At 37.0% G+C, this 17,978-nt stretch overlaps 3 protein-coding genes across 8 annotated transcripts in view; 1 reads left to right on the top strand and 2 right to left on the bottom strand.

Moving 5' to 3' along the window:
- LOC118219963 (zinc finger protein 708-like) overlaps positions 1-17,978 on the bottom strand; it is a 235,537-nt gene that overhangs the window by 66,031 nt on the left and 151,528 nt on the right. The window lies entirely within an intron of this gene.
- LOC118220427 overlaps positions 1-17,978 on the top strand; it is a 426,649-nt gene that overhangs the window by 393,860 nt on the left and 14,811 nt on the right. The gene's annotated exons all lie outside the window — the stretch shown is intronic.
- On the bottom strand, positions 1,283-16,669 carry LOC118219948 (zinc finger protein 345-like). Of its 6 annotated transcripts, XM_035403469.1 has the most exons (4): positions 15,977-16,669; positions 13,200-13,427; positions 6,166-7,558; positions 1,283-6,081 (listed from the first exon to the last, which is right to left on the bottom strand). In XM_035403469.1, exons 2-4 carry the CDS (start codon positions 13,392-13,394, stop codon positions 5,396-5,398), a joined length of 2,274 nt encoding a protein of 757 aa, XP_035259360.1. In that variant the 5' UTR covers positions 13,395-13,427; positions 15,977-16,669; the 3' UTR covers positions 1,283-5,395. The 6 variants fall into 6 exon arrangements, with proteins under 6 accessions (XP_035259360.1, XP_035259359.1, XP_035259363.1 ...); XM_035403468.1 differs by having other exon boundaries at positions 1,283-7,558; XM_035403472.1 differs by lacking the exon at positions 13,200-13,427 and having other exon boundaries at positions 1,283-7,558.

Below are 17,978 nucleotides of genomic sequence, written 5' to 3'. Positions count from 1 at the left end.
ACCAAGCTTCTTGACATCTCAGCAGATATACAGATTGTTCGCGTGATAAACTAACAACTTGCCAATGACCACCTGAATGAAAATACCTAGTATATTACAGCTGGTCATGTGATATTTTTTCCAACTTTACAAGTTGACAAGACCAACCGAATGCAGCATATGTAGCAATGTTGAGAGACGTTGTTCACTAGGGCCATTGTGGTTGCCCTCAGTATAGGTCTTTCAGCTATCATTTTCATCCATCCATCCATTATCTAGGCCTATACCTGCTTATCCAGGGCAGGGTCACGGGGGGTGCAAGAGTCTATCCCAGCATGCATTGGACGAGAGGCAGGATATGTGTCACTGGCTTATTTTGCCTGTATTGTGCAAATTGTGAAAAAAATGATCTCAATTAGACATTCCAATGCCAAGTGAACTGCGTGAAAGCAAGCTCCTGCCCGAAAAAATTGGCTCTCTCAATGATCTATCCATTATGCCTCTGCTTTGAAACCCTGTATATGCTACAATAAACTTACAGTCTCGTATTCCTCAAACTCATTTACATAGCTTTCGGAAGTCTTTTACAGCCTCGGTCTTGCTGAAATTGTGGCTTCGTTATTTTGCTGTGTACCAAGTTACTTTGACTTTTCATTTTCACATAGCACATTAGTGGAAGCTTAGTGCAGGCATTTTTGATTGATTATTGGAGCTTTTATATCAAAGAATGCTTGCATAAAGGACACTGCAATAGTGATAAAGGGCACTATATTATTGTGAATATTTGCGATTCATTTTTATGTTCTTGTAAATAGTTCAAAATATCTCACACTGGACAGGTCTAATGTGAGACGTCAACACAGTCAAAGCAAATGTTGTAGAGAGCACAGTCTGCTCACGTGTGTATGCGTGTGACACCGCTGGTGAAAAATCTTACCCTTATTCATTGGTGACTCAATTGCTTCAGCTCAATGTAATGTAATACTTGGCAGTGAATGATTATATGTTTGTGTTAAAATTGTATGAACCAGAAAGCATGTGATAAAAGAGTAGTGTAAATGTATGGAAGCTCGCTAAGTCATCCTTAGAAAAAATAAAAATTAAGCAGAAATGTTACCACCCACTTTTTTAGTGGCCCTGGTTCCGGAAGTATATTTCCCAATCATTTTCTCCAGAGACATTTCAGAAACACGCTAGATGATATAGTTTTCAGTCTTGAACCATCCAGCTACGAGATGAATCGTGACATTATAAAAATGATTCAGAGCCAAAACATTTGTAAAGAGGCAAAGGTACAAGACTGTGTACTTAAAGTTTTTTAAGAGGGAATGAACTACAAATCCCATAACACATTGCGAGCAATGTAATCGCGTCTCTTTTCCCTCACTTTCAATCGGTTTCAACCATAGAGTGTACATAGGAACTGGAGAGGGTAGGAGTGGTCAGTCGGTGAAGCCTAGGAAGTATTGGGAAACAGCCTCTACTGCGCATGTTCAGAACTCTTGAGGGCAAAATAGCTTGCTCCCCATTGATTTTAATGTAGAAATCCAAGGTGATGTAACAATAAAACAAAACCTAATTGGCCAATTTTTTGTGATCATAAATTACATTATGTACATATTCTACTACATAATACATATATTTCAATCTGCTGTTCATATGAAACCTCAATCGACATTAATCGAGTTTCAAAACACCATTGGGGAAGTTTTATTTTGACTTCAAATGTCTGATATTCCCCACTCACTTTAATGGGGAGCTCAATATTTTGCCCTCAAACAACGAAGACATGTGCGGTACAAGCTTACTTCCTGGGCTTCACCACTTAGGTTGGCTGAGGATGTGCTTTCCCATTAAGTACTATATGTCCACCATAGATTGCATATTTGTTGCTGTTTTATTTGATAAAGACCATTTTATTTACTTACATATCTGAGATATACATTAAATCTTTTTTTTTTTACTTTCAGCAAATTGAAAATTGTTGCACAATTGGTGTTATGATTTGTATGCAACAGGAATCAAACCATATTTACAAACTGAATGAATGAAACATTGCATTTAAATAGCACTTTTCTGAATGCTCAAAGTGCTTTACAGTGATGAGTGGGTACTCATCTGACCCACCACAAATGTGTAGCACCCACCTGAGTGATGCACGGCAGCCAATTTGCTCCCGAACGCTGACCACACGTTAGCTAAGGTGGAGAGGGAGAGAACATTTTTTTAGCCAATTAAATCAGGGGTTGATTAGGTGGCAAGTTTGAGAGAGCCAGGTTGGGAATTTAGCCAGGACACCGGCGAACCCCCTAGTCTTAGCGACAAGTGTCATGGGGTCTTTAATGACCACAGGAGTCAGGACCTTGGACCAAGACAGCATCTCCTACAGCACAGTGTCCCTGTCACTGCACTGGGGCATTGGGGTTTATTCAACCAGAGGGAAGATTGCCCCCTACTGGCCCACCAACACCACTTCCAGCAGCAACTTACTTTTTCCCAGGTGGCCTCCCATCCAAGTACTAACCAAGCCCACCCTCGCTTAGCTTTAGCCATTCGGCAGAAGCCGGGTGCATGGTGGTATAACTGCTGGCATTAAAGGAGGCAGTAAAGGAGAGAACAATGACACAGTGAAGCACAAATACAGAAATGTACATGGCATAAAGGCCTTGGTATATGCACATTCACAATATAAAATCATTTCATATACAATTCATATTTAAAATGGAAAAATAAAAAGCGAAACAAAGATCCTCAACTGATATCTGAGATAAAACACACTGTCTAAAGTCTAATGATCAGCTTTAGCTGACATGCATATTATTGCCTCTGAATAACTGAAATATAAAATAACTGAAAGGGCAAGTAGTGTCAAGTTCAGAATACATGTTGGCAATACATATTAACAAGTCTCTTTGTACAGAATATCCAAATAGTTTTCACATCGTTCAAATTACATTGGTGTCAATGTCATCATCACAAAATATCATCCTTTACTTTTGACAGAATAAAATGGTCAGAAACACTGGTTATGACAGGAAAATGAGGCCCATTTGTCCCAGTGATCGTTCTGTTTTTCACAGGCCTGTCCAAAATAAGATCAACTGGCAATACCACAGGGAGAACTATACACTGTAATACTAGGAAACCTTTGCTACACAACAGCAGATCACAAAAATAATTCAGTACAAGTGAAATTTGAACCTTATAGCATATTTTTTTAAAAAGGCCAAAATCCAAAATTTTATTTGAGAAGTTAGTACCTTATAATGTTGCTTTGAAAAGTCCCATTAGCTTGTAAAAAAGCTGTATGATTTTCCACCAGAGTAATTTTACGACTGGTGATTGTAATATATATTCCAGTTTTAAACAGTTCAATTGTATGACTTAAAATTATGTAAGTTTATAATATCAACACAAAGTTTTTAAAAAACCCATGTGACCAAGTGTGAAAAATGAAAATTTAGCCATTGGGCAGAGGCTTTTAGCCAAAGCGACTTCATTTGCATTTCACATGGTAAGAAAACTTTCCACATGACTTACATTGATATTGAAATGAACATAATGAACCATTTTGCTTATGACTTTTCACATGAATGATTTTTCTGTCACTTCACACCATATGGAGTATTTTAATACTTTATAAAACGAACAAACCTTTATAGCCTTTCACGTGAAATATTTTGGTGATGATTTAAAGATTTAAATAATAAATCTTTATTATCATAAAAATAAATTAAATTCATTTTAATCTAAATAATAATAAAATTCAAGTGCTATTCATTTATAAGAATTTTCAGGTTTGTGTGTTTGTTTGTTTATTTAGATCCCCATTAGCTACTGTATTGTAACAGTAGCTACTCTTCCTGGGGTCCCTATAAATCTTTTAACAATACTTCAATACGGAAAAATACATCGATACACATCTGTAACATTCATACTCACAATAAGACTCACAATACATAACAATACACAATGCATAACAACACACAATACATAACACAACCACTAAGACACACAACAACCGACAGCAACTCAAGGCCTGTCAATACATGATAGCTCTATATAATAATTTCATCTTTTAAATAATTGAGAAAAGAAATCATTTAGCAACTCATCCATTAAATCACAAATAAAAGTGTGATGGATAGCTCTCTACAACCAATTACATCTTCAAGAACAGAAAAAACAAAAAATCATATAGTGTTCTACACTATTCCCTGTGTGAACAAATACAATCTTAACTTTTTGTTAAAACTTGTTGTATTACTTTCTGAATCAAAAAACTTGGTAATGAATTCCATGCCACTATTGCTCGATAATTAACTGTTCTCTGTAGTTCTACACTGAGGCAACAGAATACGATTCTCAGATGACTGCTGAGTAGAATAATGTCTGTCTGAAAAATTATAGGTTACTATAAAGTATTTCTGGGATTTTAGTTAGGATGATATTTTTAATAAAGCACACTAGAGAATAATGCAACCTGCATTTTACACTTAATCAAGCCAAATGATTACTCATTGTATTTACTCTTGTTCGATATGGGCAGTGAAGAGCAATGCGAGCTGCTTTGTTCTGAGCTACCTGTAACCTGTTCAGATTACTTTCTGTTGTGTTGGACCAAATCGCTGAACAATAATCTAACTGTGATAACACTAATGCTTGCACTAATCATTTGGTTAAACAAATAGGCATGAATTTTCTACAGTGTTTTATAGCAGCCATGCCTCTGCCCATTTTTACCACCATTTGATCAATTTGGCTGTTCCAAGACATTTTACTATCAACAGTAATCCCTAATAACTTTACATCTGTTACTTGTTCAATATCTATATCTCCTATAGTTAGGTGTAAAATTGGTGCGACTTTTAATTAATATTTTGAAACAAATACCATACATTTTGTCTTTTCTATATTAAGAACCAATTTATTTTCCGTTACCCATTCTTCTATTAACTTTAATTCTTCATTCAAAACCCTACCAAGTTCTCCAGGTGTGTGTGCTGATTTATATATTGTGGAATCATCTGCATACATCGCAATGGTGGTATAATTCAAAATTAGGTAATGAGGTAAATCATTTGTAAAAATGGAGAACAAAAGTGGCCCTAAACAACTTCCTTGAGGCACTCCACAACTCACTGCTCTTACCTCAGAATTACTACCATTAAAATGCACAGTACATTTCCTGTTGGTGAGATAACTTGTGAGGTGTCTGTCTGAAACCTTAGGAACACTTCCTACACAAGGTACACCACAACATTTACTTTCTTAAACTACTACCAAAACCATGGTGTTTTTCTGAAACAATAAAAAGGGAATTTTGTACAATAGGATGAACAATAGAAACTCTTCCAACAAAAAGGACATTGCATAAAGCATGCCGTCATGAAATATTTGCCACAATGAAAAGTTGTCACGACTCTTCACCTGTATGAATTTTTTGATGACTACTTAAATTACATACTTGGGAAAAACACCTTCCACAGTGAGGACACTGGTAGGGCTTTTCATCTGAATGAATTTTTTGGTGTCTATTCAAATTAGATTTAGTTAAAAAGTTCTTTCCACACTGGGGACACTTGTAGGGCTTTTCACCTGTATGAATTCTCTGGTGGCGGTTTAAATGACTTACTTTGAAAAAGCACTTCCCACAGTGCGTACACCTGTAGGGCTTCTCACCTGAATGAATTTTTTCATGGCTATTTAAATTAGAACGTGTGTTAAAGCACTTCCCACACTGAGAGCATTTGAAAGGCTTTTCTCCTGTATGAATTCTCCAGTGGCGATTTAAATGACAAACTTGTGAAAAACACTTACCGCACTGTGTACACATGTATGGCTTTCCACCTGTATGAATTTGTTGGTGGACATTTAAATTTGATTTGGTTAAAAAAGACTTGCCACAATGTGTACACGTGTAGGGCTTTTTATTTGTATGAATTATCTTGTGGCTGTTTAAATCACATACTTTTGAAAAGCACTTTGCACACTGAGAACATTTATAAGGCTTATCCCGCTTATGAATTCTGCAGTGGCGATTCAAATCACTTACTTGGGAAAAGCATTTCCCACACTGAGTACATTTGTAGGGCTTTTCACCAGTATGAAATCTCTGATGGCAATTTAAATTAGATTTTGTGTAAAAGCACTTCCCACACTGAGGACATTTGAATGGCTTTTCACCAGTATGAAATCTCTGATGGCAATTTAAATTAGATTTTGTGTAAAAGCACTTCCCACACTGAGGACATTTATATGGCTTTTCACCAGTATGAAATCTTTGGTGGGTATGTAAATTAAATTTTGTTAAAAAGCATTTGCCACACTGTGTACACTTGTATGGCTTCTCCCCTGTGTGAATTGTCTGGTGGCGATTTAAAACACATACTTGGGAAAAGGACTTTCCACACTGTGTACATTTATATGGCTTTTCACCTGTATGAATTCTCTGATGGCTATTTAATATACATACTCGTGAAAAACTCTTCCCACACTGTGTACATTTATAGGGCTTTTCACCTGTATGAATTCTCTGGTGGCGATTTAAATGACATACTTGTGAAAATTGTTTCCCACACTGAGTACATTTGTAGGGCTTTTCACCTGTGTGAATTTTGTGGTGGTTATTTAAATGAGATTTAGTTAAAAAACACTTCCCACACCTTGTACATTTATAGGGCTTTTCACCTGTATGAATTCTCTGGTGGCGATTTAAATGACATGCTTGCAAAAATTGCTTTCCACACTGAATACAACTGTAGAGCTTTTCATCTGCATGAATTTTCTGGTGGCTATTTAAATGAGATTGTCTTAAACAACTTTTCCCACATTCTGTACACTTGTAGTTCTTCTCGTGTACTCTTAAGTGGTTACTGAAAGCAGATTCTTTGACAAAACACTTCCCACACTGCATACACTGGTAGGGCTTTTCAGCTGTATGAACTATATAGTGGCTATTTAAATGACATTGCTTATTGCAGCACTTTCCCAGCTTCAAAGAATTTGACTCTCCCACATATTGCCAGGGTTCAGTCTGATCTCTGTGATAAACACCAGCTCCATTCATCATAGTGCTCATGAGATCACTCTCAAAACGTTCATTGAATTCACACTTTACTTGATCAGATTTTATATGAACACATATAATATCCTGCAAATCACTGATGTGTTCTGCCTTAAGGTATTCTCCATCATCAGCTTCTGTTTTGATTTGTTCAGGATGTAGATGGGTTATATATCCCAGCTCTGTACTGTCTAGGGTCTCTGTCTTAACATCCCCAGTGTGGGTGGAGCATGGATCAGTTTCTGTTTTAATCAGTGATGTGCGTGTGTGGTGTACACCACTGACCCCACTGTGTGCTGTAACACACTCTGGCTCCAGTGTGATGAGTCCTGGTGCAGCGCACTCTGTCTCTGACTCTGCCATGTGGACAGGCTCCAGTCCACTGAGTTCCTCTTCTTTCTGTCTGATCCTGTGCTGCTCAGTGAGCTCTGGTAGTGTTGCCTCGGTGTCCTGTCTCAGACAGACTCCTGCCTGCATCATACTGCGGCTCAAAGGTGTGCAGAACTGCAGCCCCTGGAGGAAAACAGGGAAAGGGATTTAGCCTTAATCAAACAGGCGAGCTGCATAGCTGTTCCAGTTGTAAAGCAGTTCTTCACAGGTTTAACTTGAGCTAAGCATGCTGCGATTTACCCAGCAGGTTTAAGGGGGAAAAAATGAATGAACTGAAACAAAAGTCAATCTTAACTGAGCCACAGATTTACGAAAACCAGTACACATATGTGTCCCCATTTCCAATTTTAATAACCGCAGGACTACCTACTTGAAAATGAATATGACTTAATTGTGTAATAAAACAGCAAAATAAGAAACACAATTCCAATACACTTCTAAGATTTCCTTGAAATAGTCAGCGAACTACCGGAAAAGTACCTTCAAGTGCAGGCCATCGTATCTCACGTTATTTAGCGACATCTTTTAACTCAATACAATCTAATTGACCACCTTGTAGAGAAGTAGCGATGGAAGTTTTCAAAATCTAAAATGAATTATCCAATCTCAACATGAGCAAACACATAGCCTATTTTGGGAAAACAACGAAAGGATTGTAAATTAGCCGACCCGTTAGGAAGTGTGCTGGTAGGCTACAAAGCATACATGTTACTGTATTGTTAAAAAAAAAAAAAAATCCCGTTTTTTTTTAAGATAGCCTACCTTAACTTAATTTATTCGTTTATTTAACTTGATGTAATTCTAAACGAATGATCTGATGTACATATTAAAGTCGTGTGAAATGATAAACATCACGAATGCACTGCGAAGACAGACCCAGCAAGATTATGACGTCAAATAACCGCGAGTGAGGTGTTTCAAAATAAAAGAATTTAATTGTAACATTATTTCGTAGTACTGAATCATATATTATCACGGAATTATAAGATTACACGACTATTTCTTTTTAAAGACATCTGGAACACATTTTACTTTCATGAGTTAATTTTCTTTTGTTAACTCATATTAAGGTAAATAAAAACAATCAGATTATGTTTAGAATAAATATTAGCCCTAGTAACTATTGATGGGGTTTAAAATACCCTCGCCTACCCAAATTTGCCACACAGAAAATTCAGTAAAGAAAGGTGAAATGGGTGCGTGAAAATCTTTCGCAGCTGAATCAGATGAGTTTTAATCTAACTCAAGCAGAATTGATGCTGGTGTTTAACTATTTTGCACCCACATTTTTCTACATATTTACAAGAACAAAAATATAATTTAAAAGAATAAGATTCGAAATCAATAAAAGTGTGGTAAAAAGGATTCCACTTAGTGTCTAGGAATGGAATCAGGCAAGTTGGAGAAGATGCGATTTTCCTCTTAGGTTTAAGGTCTAAATGTCCACAATTATTTGCAAATATTACTGAAATTAATGTCAATAAAAGATATGTCAATGAAAATATTTACATGTACAGACAAAAACAAAAGTATGAAATGGTTGAGCTGATTCACACCCCATAGGAGTCAAAATTATTTGTTGCACAATTTTTGTTATATGCTACAGGAATTGCACAACATTTACAAACAGGAGTAGTAAATCAGAGAACAATGAACAATGAAAGACATTCGTATGTGCTCACATTCACAATGTAAAATAATTTCCTACATAATTCAAAAACAATACTGAAAAAAAGAGTGAAACAAGATCCTTAAATTATATCTCAGGTACAGTTGAGGCCAAAAGTTTACATACATCTAGGCTAAAGATATTCAAACTCATTTTTTCATAACTCCGCACATTTCATGTTACCGTAATTTCTTTTGGCAAGTCAATTAGGGCATTTACTTTGTTCACATCAGAAATCATTTTAAAATGATCGATCAGAGACAGATTTATTTCAGCTTTAATTCACTATATCAAAATTACAGTGGGTCAAAAGTTTACATACACCAAGTTGACTGCCTCTTTAAACAGACAGGAATATTCCAGAAATTGATGTAATGACTTTTTAGCAGCTTCTGATTGGCAATTGTCATAATTAGGAGTTAATTGGGAGTTAATTGGCACCTGTGGCTGTATTAAAGGGCCTAACTTTAGAGCCACTGATTTTTAGTCCTTAATATTGTGGGAAAATCCAAGCAACTCAGCCAAGACCTCAGAAAAAAAAAATGTGGACCTCCACAAGTCTGGCTCCTCCTTAGGAGCAATTCCCAAACAACTGAAGGTATCACAAGCATCTGTACAAACAATTGTATGCAAATATAAAAATCTTGTGACCACACAGACACTGCATCGTCCAGGAAGGAGGCACAAATTAACTTCCAGGGCTGAACGAAGTTTGATCCAAAAGGTTTAACTGAACCCCAAGACAATAACAAAGGAACTGGTAAAAGCTGGTAAAAGGTAAAAGTAAAAGCTGAAATAAATCTGCCTCTTAGCTATTATTTTGAAATAAGCTCTTATGTAAAAAAAATAAAATAAAGTAGATACCCTAATTGATTTAACACAGGAAATGTATGGTAACATGAAATGTGTGGCAATGTGGAAAAATTAAGTTGATGATATATGCCTAGGTGTATGTTTTGGCCTCAACTGTAAACCATACTGTCAGGTAAACCAAAAAGCTATCGATCAGCTGGAACAGACATGCATATTACAGCCTCTACAATTGCAATAAAACAACTGAAAAGATCAGTATAGCCAAATTATATTTTCAAAATACAAATTTCCAATACACATTATCATGTATCTTCCTACAGTACAGTTTTCACAATGTTTCTTTAATTTTTAAAAATTACACTTGTGTCAATTTCTTCATCGCAAAATACATGACCCTTAAATCTACAAGGAATTAAAATTTTTACTGCATGATTAGAAACATTGCAAAATGTTGGAAATTATTTATTAACACAATGAAATCATTGAAAAGCTCTTCTCACACTGAGGACATTTGTACAGCAGTTCATCTGGATTAATTCTCAGGTGCATCTAAAGTGTATTTTGTATTAAAACACTTCCCACCGGAATACAAAGGTAGGGCTATTCATTTGTTTGAACATGTTGCTGGATATTTAAATTAGATTTTACTACAAACCACCTTTCCTGAACTGACTATACTTCTAGGGTTCTTCACCTGTGTGAATCATTTTGTGGCATTTTACAGCATGTTTGGGAAAAAACAATTTCCACACTAAATACATTTGTAGGGCTTTTCACCTGTAAGAATTCTCTAGTGATTACTTAAATATTTTTTGGAAGAGCACTACTCTCACTGAGAACATTTGCTGAACTTATCATTTGTATGACTTTTCTGGTGAAGATTTACCTACTCACTTCACTGGGAAAAACACTTTCCACATTGATAAGTTGTGACAGCCAGTCCTAAATGACAGTCCTAAATGACAATGAAAAAATAAAATAAAATGGGCAGGTAACTCAAGTCATTAGGCTTAAAATGCAGGAAGAGGTTTACGTCGCTCTCATAGCAATGACAGGAAATATTACTGAAACTGCAATGTCAAAGAGAAATATATGTAAGATGTAAGAGAACAAAATGGGACCAAGAATTGATCCCTGGGGCACACAGCATGTCAACAGAACTCATGATGAAACAAACTCACCGACAGCGAACCTGACTTTTCTGTTAGAAACCAGTCACAGGCAGTTCAAGTTTACCCACCCTCTGCCTGAGCCAATCTAGAAGGATACCATGATCCTATTACTGGACCTTAGCTGTGCTAAGGAAATCTAAACCCTGAGAGACATAAAAGTTACTCAAAATGAAAGTGTTGTTAGACAAAGAACATATGTTGATTAGAGCCATCTTAATTAGGGAATGTACATGGATATTTGTTACGGTAAAATACACAGCGCAATTATTTATTTTCTTAATTCAGTTTATCAGAGGCAGTGTACAATTACTAACAAAGTTCAACGATAGAAATTTGATGTGTTGTACAAGATACAGTGAAAAGCTTATTCATATACAACAATAAAAAAATGAAGAGTGAAACAAAGATTATCTACTGATACCTCAGATACAACACACTGTTGGAAGTCTAATGATCACATACACATTGTAGCCATTGCACAGGTAGTAAAACAAATGAAAAGGCCAGTATTGTCTAGTTCATTTTCAGAATCTTGGTTTGACAATATACATTACAATGTTTCTTTCTACAAAACCTCCAAACTGTTTATATATTTTTTCTTTCAAAATACATTGTGTCAATGACATCAATAATACAAAACATCACCCTTCAATCTACAAGGAATTACATCTTCCAGCTGATGGACCTCTGCAACACCTGCCACTCAAAACACATCATGTAAAGCAGAGTGGAGAACCCTGTTCCTGGAGATGTACAGTCTTATAGGTTTTCACTCCAACATTAATAAAGCACACCTCATTCAACAGCTAGAGACCTCATTGAGCTGCTAATCAAGAAAATAAGGTGTGCCAAATTAGGGTTGAAATGAAAATGTACAGGATGGTAGATCGCCAAGAACAGGGTTTGGAAGCCCGAGTGTATGAATCATCTTGTGCCGATTTAAAGCACTTGTTTGGGAAAAACACTTTCCACACTGACTGCATTCATAGGGCTTTTCACCTGTATGAATTCTATGATGGATATTTAAATGAGATATTGTGGAAAAGCACTTCCCACACTGAGGACATTTGTAGGGCTTATCTCCTGTATGTATCATCTTGTGGCAATTGAAACCACTTTTATGAGAAAAACACTTTCCACATTGAGTACATCTGTAAGGCTTTTCACCAGTATGAATTCTCTGGTGGATATTTAAATGAGATATTTTTGAAAAGCACTTCCCACACTGAGGACATTTGTAGGGCTTTTCCCCTGTATGAACCATTTTGTGGCATTTTAAACCACTTCCATGCGAAAAATGCTTCCCACACTGAGTACATTTGTAGGGCTTTTCACCTGTATGAATTCTCTGATGCGTATTTAAATCAGATTTTCTACAAAAACACTTTTCACACTGCATACACTTGTATGGCTTTTCACCCGTATGAATTCTCAGATGTGTATTTAAATCAGTTTTTTTACGAAAACACTTTTCACACTGTATACATTTGTGTGGCTTTTCACCTAGATTAATTTCACCTTTATTTTCACAAATTGTCTTGTTTTGACTGAAATTCAAAAAGCTTGGGTTTTTACTTGAATTAACTATCTTGGGTTCAATCATCACATTCATTGTCTCACAATGAAAATGTTTTTTTTGACTGTTTGTACTTTTCTGAACAATTCCGGTCTGATTACTTTCATTGGTTCTGTCACAGTGGTGATTTAATTCCACCCACTGGGTTGGCACATCATCAGCTTCTTCTGTTTTACAGTTTGGGTTTGTCTCTCCTGCACACTGCCACGGTTCACTCTGGTCTTTGTGATCAACACAAAGGCCATTCATCACAGTGTTCATTGGATCGCCGACTAAACTTTCACTGGATTCACACTTCATTTCATCAGATTCAATATGAACACATTTAATATCCTGCAAGTCACTGATGTGTTCGGCCGTAAGGTATCCTCCATCATCAGTCTCGGTTTTGATTTGGTCAGGATGCAGATGGGTTACATATCCCAGCTCTGTACTGTCAAGGCTCTCTGTCTTAATAAGATCCCCAGTGTGGTGGGAGTGCAGATCAGTTTCTGTTTTAATCATTGATGTGTGTGAGTAGTTTATATCACTGACCGCACAGTGTGGTGTAACACACACTGGCTCCAGTGTGTTGAGTCCTGGTGCAGCACACTCTGTCTCTGACTCTGCCATGTGGACAGACTCCAGTCCACTGAGTTCCTCTTCTTTCGGTCTGACCCTGTGCTCCTCAGTGAGCTCTGGTAGTGTTGTCTCAGTGTCCTGTCTCAGACAGACTCCTGCCTGCATCATACTGCTGCTCAAAGGTGCGCAGAAGTGTAGCTCCTGAAGAGAAACAGGGGAAGGGATTTATCCTAAATCAAACAGGCCCTACTGCAGCTCTTAATTTGGTACACAAGGGCAGGAGTTACTTCCAAAGGCACAAAGGAAGACCCACTTTGATGGGATGGCTGACATGTGGAAACCTGTGAAAATGTTCCTGCAATCACCTGGGAATGCAATGCCATTTTACCACCTTTTTTAACACAGTAGTGAATATATTTCATGGCAAAGATGGAGGTGCTGTTTCCCTTTTTATATTTTGATAACCATTTGAATTCTGCCACTTCTACAGCGTAGTACTGTCTTTTATAATTACATTTCAAATGCTTTGTTTGGGAGTGCAAATTTGTATCAAGTAAATGGCATGTAACCCCTTAAGTTGGATGGAGTGGGCTTTTTTGCATTCATTCTGGTTTTCTATTTTTTTTATTTGTTTGTTTTTTTACAGTGCAATTTTCATCTGGTCACACAAAATATCAATCGGGTCACACAATACACCGTTTGAAAGTGTTAAAGCTCATGGTTCTATAGCTATAATCTATTTTACGATGCCTCTGTTTTAGCGACAAAACAAGCTGGGGGGGGGGGGGTCCTCACGCTCACATGATGTGTATCGCTGAAGATACACATCACGATAAAGTCAGTATGCTCGTCAACGGCAAGAATCCAGCTAACAAAATTAATAGTCATTTTTTGTCCCAAAAACAATTATCGTTGTTGTCTCTTTAGCCGTTTGCATACACGTCAAAAATATTGTGTACAAAACAATATATATCCTTCTCTGACCCGTAGGCTACTGCTTAAGTAGTCCTTCACTATTACAAATGGGTCCCGTCGCTTCAACATGGACAGTACACAATTTCAGCCAGTGGCAAGCTGTTATAGTGACTAGAGAGAAGCATTTCAGATAATGAACATACCTTTCTAACGGCGTGCCGGTTGTTTGGCTTGCATAAAATGCTTTACACTTTTAGATATCTACAAATGCATATCTGCAGTTATAATCTGACTAGTAAGAATGATAATTCAAGATAACCGCAAATATATTTTTACTAGTCAAAATAGCCTACCTTTTAAGAGACCTACTGATGTCACAGATATAATCATTTCACTTGTCACACAAACCTGGAGATAACTGTAGCCTAGTTCTGTTTGGTGTGATATGGAAAGCCGTTTTAACATTTAATTGAACCACACTCCTATCTGTAATTACATTTTAGATATCCATAATAGCATTTCTCCTAGTTAAAATTGTATTCTCACTAGTCATGAATGGTAATTAGAGATGTCTGCAATGACATTCTTACTAGTAGAAATTGCATTTCACGATATCTAAAACTGTATTTCTCCTAGTCAAAATTCAATTTAAGATATCTTTAAATCCTTAAAAAGTGCAAGTGGCCGTTTTAACATAATAACTAGACTGGATATGTATTGCAGATATCCGTAATTCAATTCTTCCTAGTCAAAATGAGCATTTCAGATATCCACAATGGTATTCTTCCTATCCACAATTGTCGTTTCAGATATCCACAACGTCATTCTTCCAAGGACAAATTACGTCACTTTTGCCATTCATGTGTATTTGGTTTTCAATTTCAGATATCCACAACGTCATTTTTGATATCCATAGAATTCTTAACAGGAACAACTCCCATTTCAGATATCTACAATCCAAGTCTTACTAGTCATAACTGAAGTGAGCCATTTTGGCATTTATTATTATCTTTTTGGATATTCAGAATTACAATTTCAGATGTCTAAAACTGCATTCTGGATAGGAAGAATTACAATTATGGATATCCACAATATTTATACTATACAGAAGTCCACAGTATCCAGTCTAGCTATTAAATGTTTAAACGGCTTGCTATAGGTGTGATCACTTTTAGTTTGAAACAACGGAGGTGGTTGTTCTCAAAAAAACCGTAAAATGCCACGAAGCGAAGAGACAAAACAAGTTGCCTTACTGGAGACAGTAAATCGTCTGTATTTCCAGTTGACTCCTTCCAAAAGATCTTGCCACAGAATAACTTATTGGCGACGTATCACACCCGTTCCTGACATAAAGCGACGCGATCGAGCGAGCGAGAAAAAGTGATTAAAAGGCATTCATGATAGGCGACGTACTTAGCAAACGGACCTCCTTCTCACATGTAAAAGTGACAGGACAGTAGGCCTACGCTTCAGAAGGGAATACCTGGAACTTTTCAGTTTTCACCCGCCATATAAATAATTCATTTTACCGATGAATTAGATTTAATCATTCAGACGTGGCGGCGACGAACGTGTGCTAACTGTAGTTAAAACATCAGCGACACCTTTAACTCACACGTAAGCCTAATTTTATTTATCTCACACAGAAGCAACGTGGGACCAGTCCAGCGTTTTCAAATTCTAAAATTAATTAAACGATGCGGTTTTGCAGCTACTGCCACATAAACATATTTCTTGTGTTAATAATATTGGTGAAAGGAAACCCAATTTTAACCTTACTTCAAAACACAACTAACAGAACTGTCAAAGCGTCAAGATTATTTTGTAAAACTTACCCCTATTCGTTGATAACTCAGTTTTTTCAAGACAGTCAATTATTTGCTTAACTTGATATGCAATTCTGTGTTAAAGCTGTATGAACCACAAGGTGGACGATAGTTCAGTTGAGCAGTGTGAATCCATGGAGGACTATCAGTCAAAATGGCCAGAATAAGCTACAAAAATAAATCGACTTCCTGTGAGCACGAGAGTGGGAAATTTCACAATAGAAGTTTGAATTGACATTATCTCATAATTGGTTGCAGTAGCTACTGAAAGTAAATAATGCCATCAGCACACATAATATTGCACATATAAAAACATAATAATCTTTGTTCCAATGACAACAATATGCACTTTTGTACGTTGCTTTGGATAAGAGTTTCTGCTAAATAAATGTAATGTAATGTACTGTATTGCATGATTATACCATGATTTGGTTATTTAAGATATTTGCAAGTCTTAATGAATAAATTTAATGACTTGGCCAAGCAAATTTATAACTGCCATATTTTACTAAAGTGTGTGAGTCTGAAAAAATATCTTGCTGTCCTACAAAACGAAGGATTATAACTTGTTAAAATAGGATGAATTTGCTTCTCCAGAACGTCTACTATAAGAATCAGATGAGTTTCAGGCAACTCCCTGATGCCATAAATTGTGGCTGGGATTAAATCCCTGCATGTCCATCCTAAATTGCATATTAGAGATCAGAAATCTTGCTCTAATGGTGGAACCCATACTGAGGAACCCATTTACTTTTATGCTGACTTTGCCCTTTGCAACTGAAAAGCAAAGAATGCTAATTTGGCAAACATGGTGTGGAATTGATTCCCCAGAATGTCGACAGTATAAAGAAGGCAAGTTTCAGATCATGCATTCAACCTTGGAACTGTGACCAGGGTTTAGCCCCCTACTAACAGTTCCAAGGTTGAATGCATGATCTGAAACTTGTCTTCTTTATACTGTCAACATTCTGGGGAATCAATTCCACCCCATGTTTGCCAAATTAGCATTCTTTGCTTTCGTAGGAGAAAAAGGTATGCCTCTGTTTTCTCTGTAGTTGCTCAGTGCTGGAGTCTCTTGCTTAGTGTTTGAGTGCCATGGTCTCCAGTTTTATTTTGGCGTATATTACATTACATTACATTTATTTGGCAGATGTTTTTATCCAAAGCGACGTACAAAAAGTGAATTTCATGGTCATGGACAACTACAAAACACAGGTTCAATAAGATACAATACTTATTTTGTACAGCTATTTCTAGCCAAGAACACAGTTTAGTTATTGTGACCTAACCTCTGCAAAGCCAACTAGGCAGAAGAACAAGCTTCAGTATTAGGACAAATACAAATTACAAAAAGGGCTGTGATGGGGGAACATGTAACAAGTGTCATGAGGGGGGGGTGTGGATTTAGAATGAAATATACAGAATGGTGGTAGTTAGCCCAGGTGTAGTCTGAAGAGATGAGTCTTCAGTCCACGGCAGAAAATGGGTAGTGAGGGAGAGGTTTGAAGAGGGACAGGGAGTTTGTTCCACCACTGGGGAGCTAGGGTGGAGAAGCTCTGTGATTCCTTTACTCGGGTGGGAGGGGGTACAAGGCGCCCTGCTGCTGCAGAGCGGAATGGTCGAGCAGGCAGATAGGATCGAATCATGTCCTGCAAGTAGATAGGGGCTGCCCTGTTGACTGCAGTGTAGGCGAGGATCAGGGCTTTGAACCGGATCCTGGCAGTGACTGGTAGCCAATGCAGTGATCGCAGCAGAGGAGTGACATGGGAGTATATGTTCTCAGAGTTCCATTCCTTTTGTAATTTAGATTGTACCTATGCAAATTTTTGCCCCTGTGTTTTAGTATCCATGCTTGTTTTTGTTTATTACAATTATAAATCACTGCTTCTCAATTTATTCTGGTCCCTGTGTTTTTGTCTCTGTACTTTGTGTCCACACCTCAATTTCCACACAACATTGATTTTGAATGCTTCGCAGTCCATAAGCTCCTATGGGAATTTTGTTTCTTTAC

The sequence above is a fragment of the Anguilla anguilla genome, chromosome 2, assembly GCF_013347855.1.
Source record: "Anguilla anguilla isolate fAngAng1 chromosome 2, fAngAng1.pri, whole genome shotgun sequence".
Taxonomy (NCBI): domain Eukaryota; kingdom Metazoa; phylum Chordata; class Actinopteri; order Anguilliformes; family Anguillidae; genus Anguilla; species Anguilla anguilla.
Note: the sequence above shows the minus strand (reverse complement) of the source record. Positions and strands in the feature narration are given on the sequence as shown.

Excerpts from the sequence above, each read along its gene's own strand:
- LOC118219948 (XM_035403468.1), bottom strand. The coding sequence starts at position 13,394 with ATGATGCAGGCAGGAGTCTGTCTGAGACAGGACACTGAGACAACACTA. Across the intron at positions 7,559-13,199 it reads GTGTTACACCACACTGTGCG|GGGCTGCAGTTCTGCACACC; the intron begins GTCAGTGATATA and ends GTTTTCCTCCAG.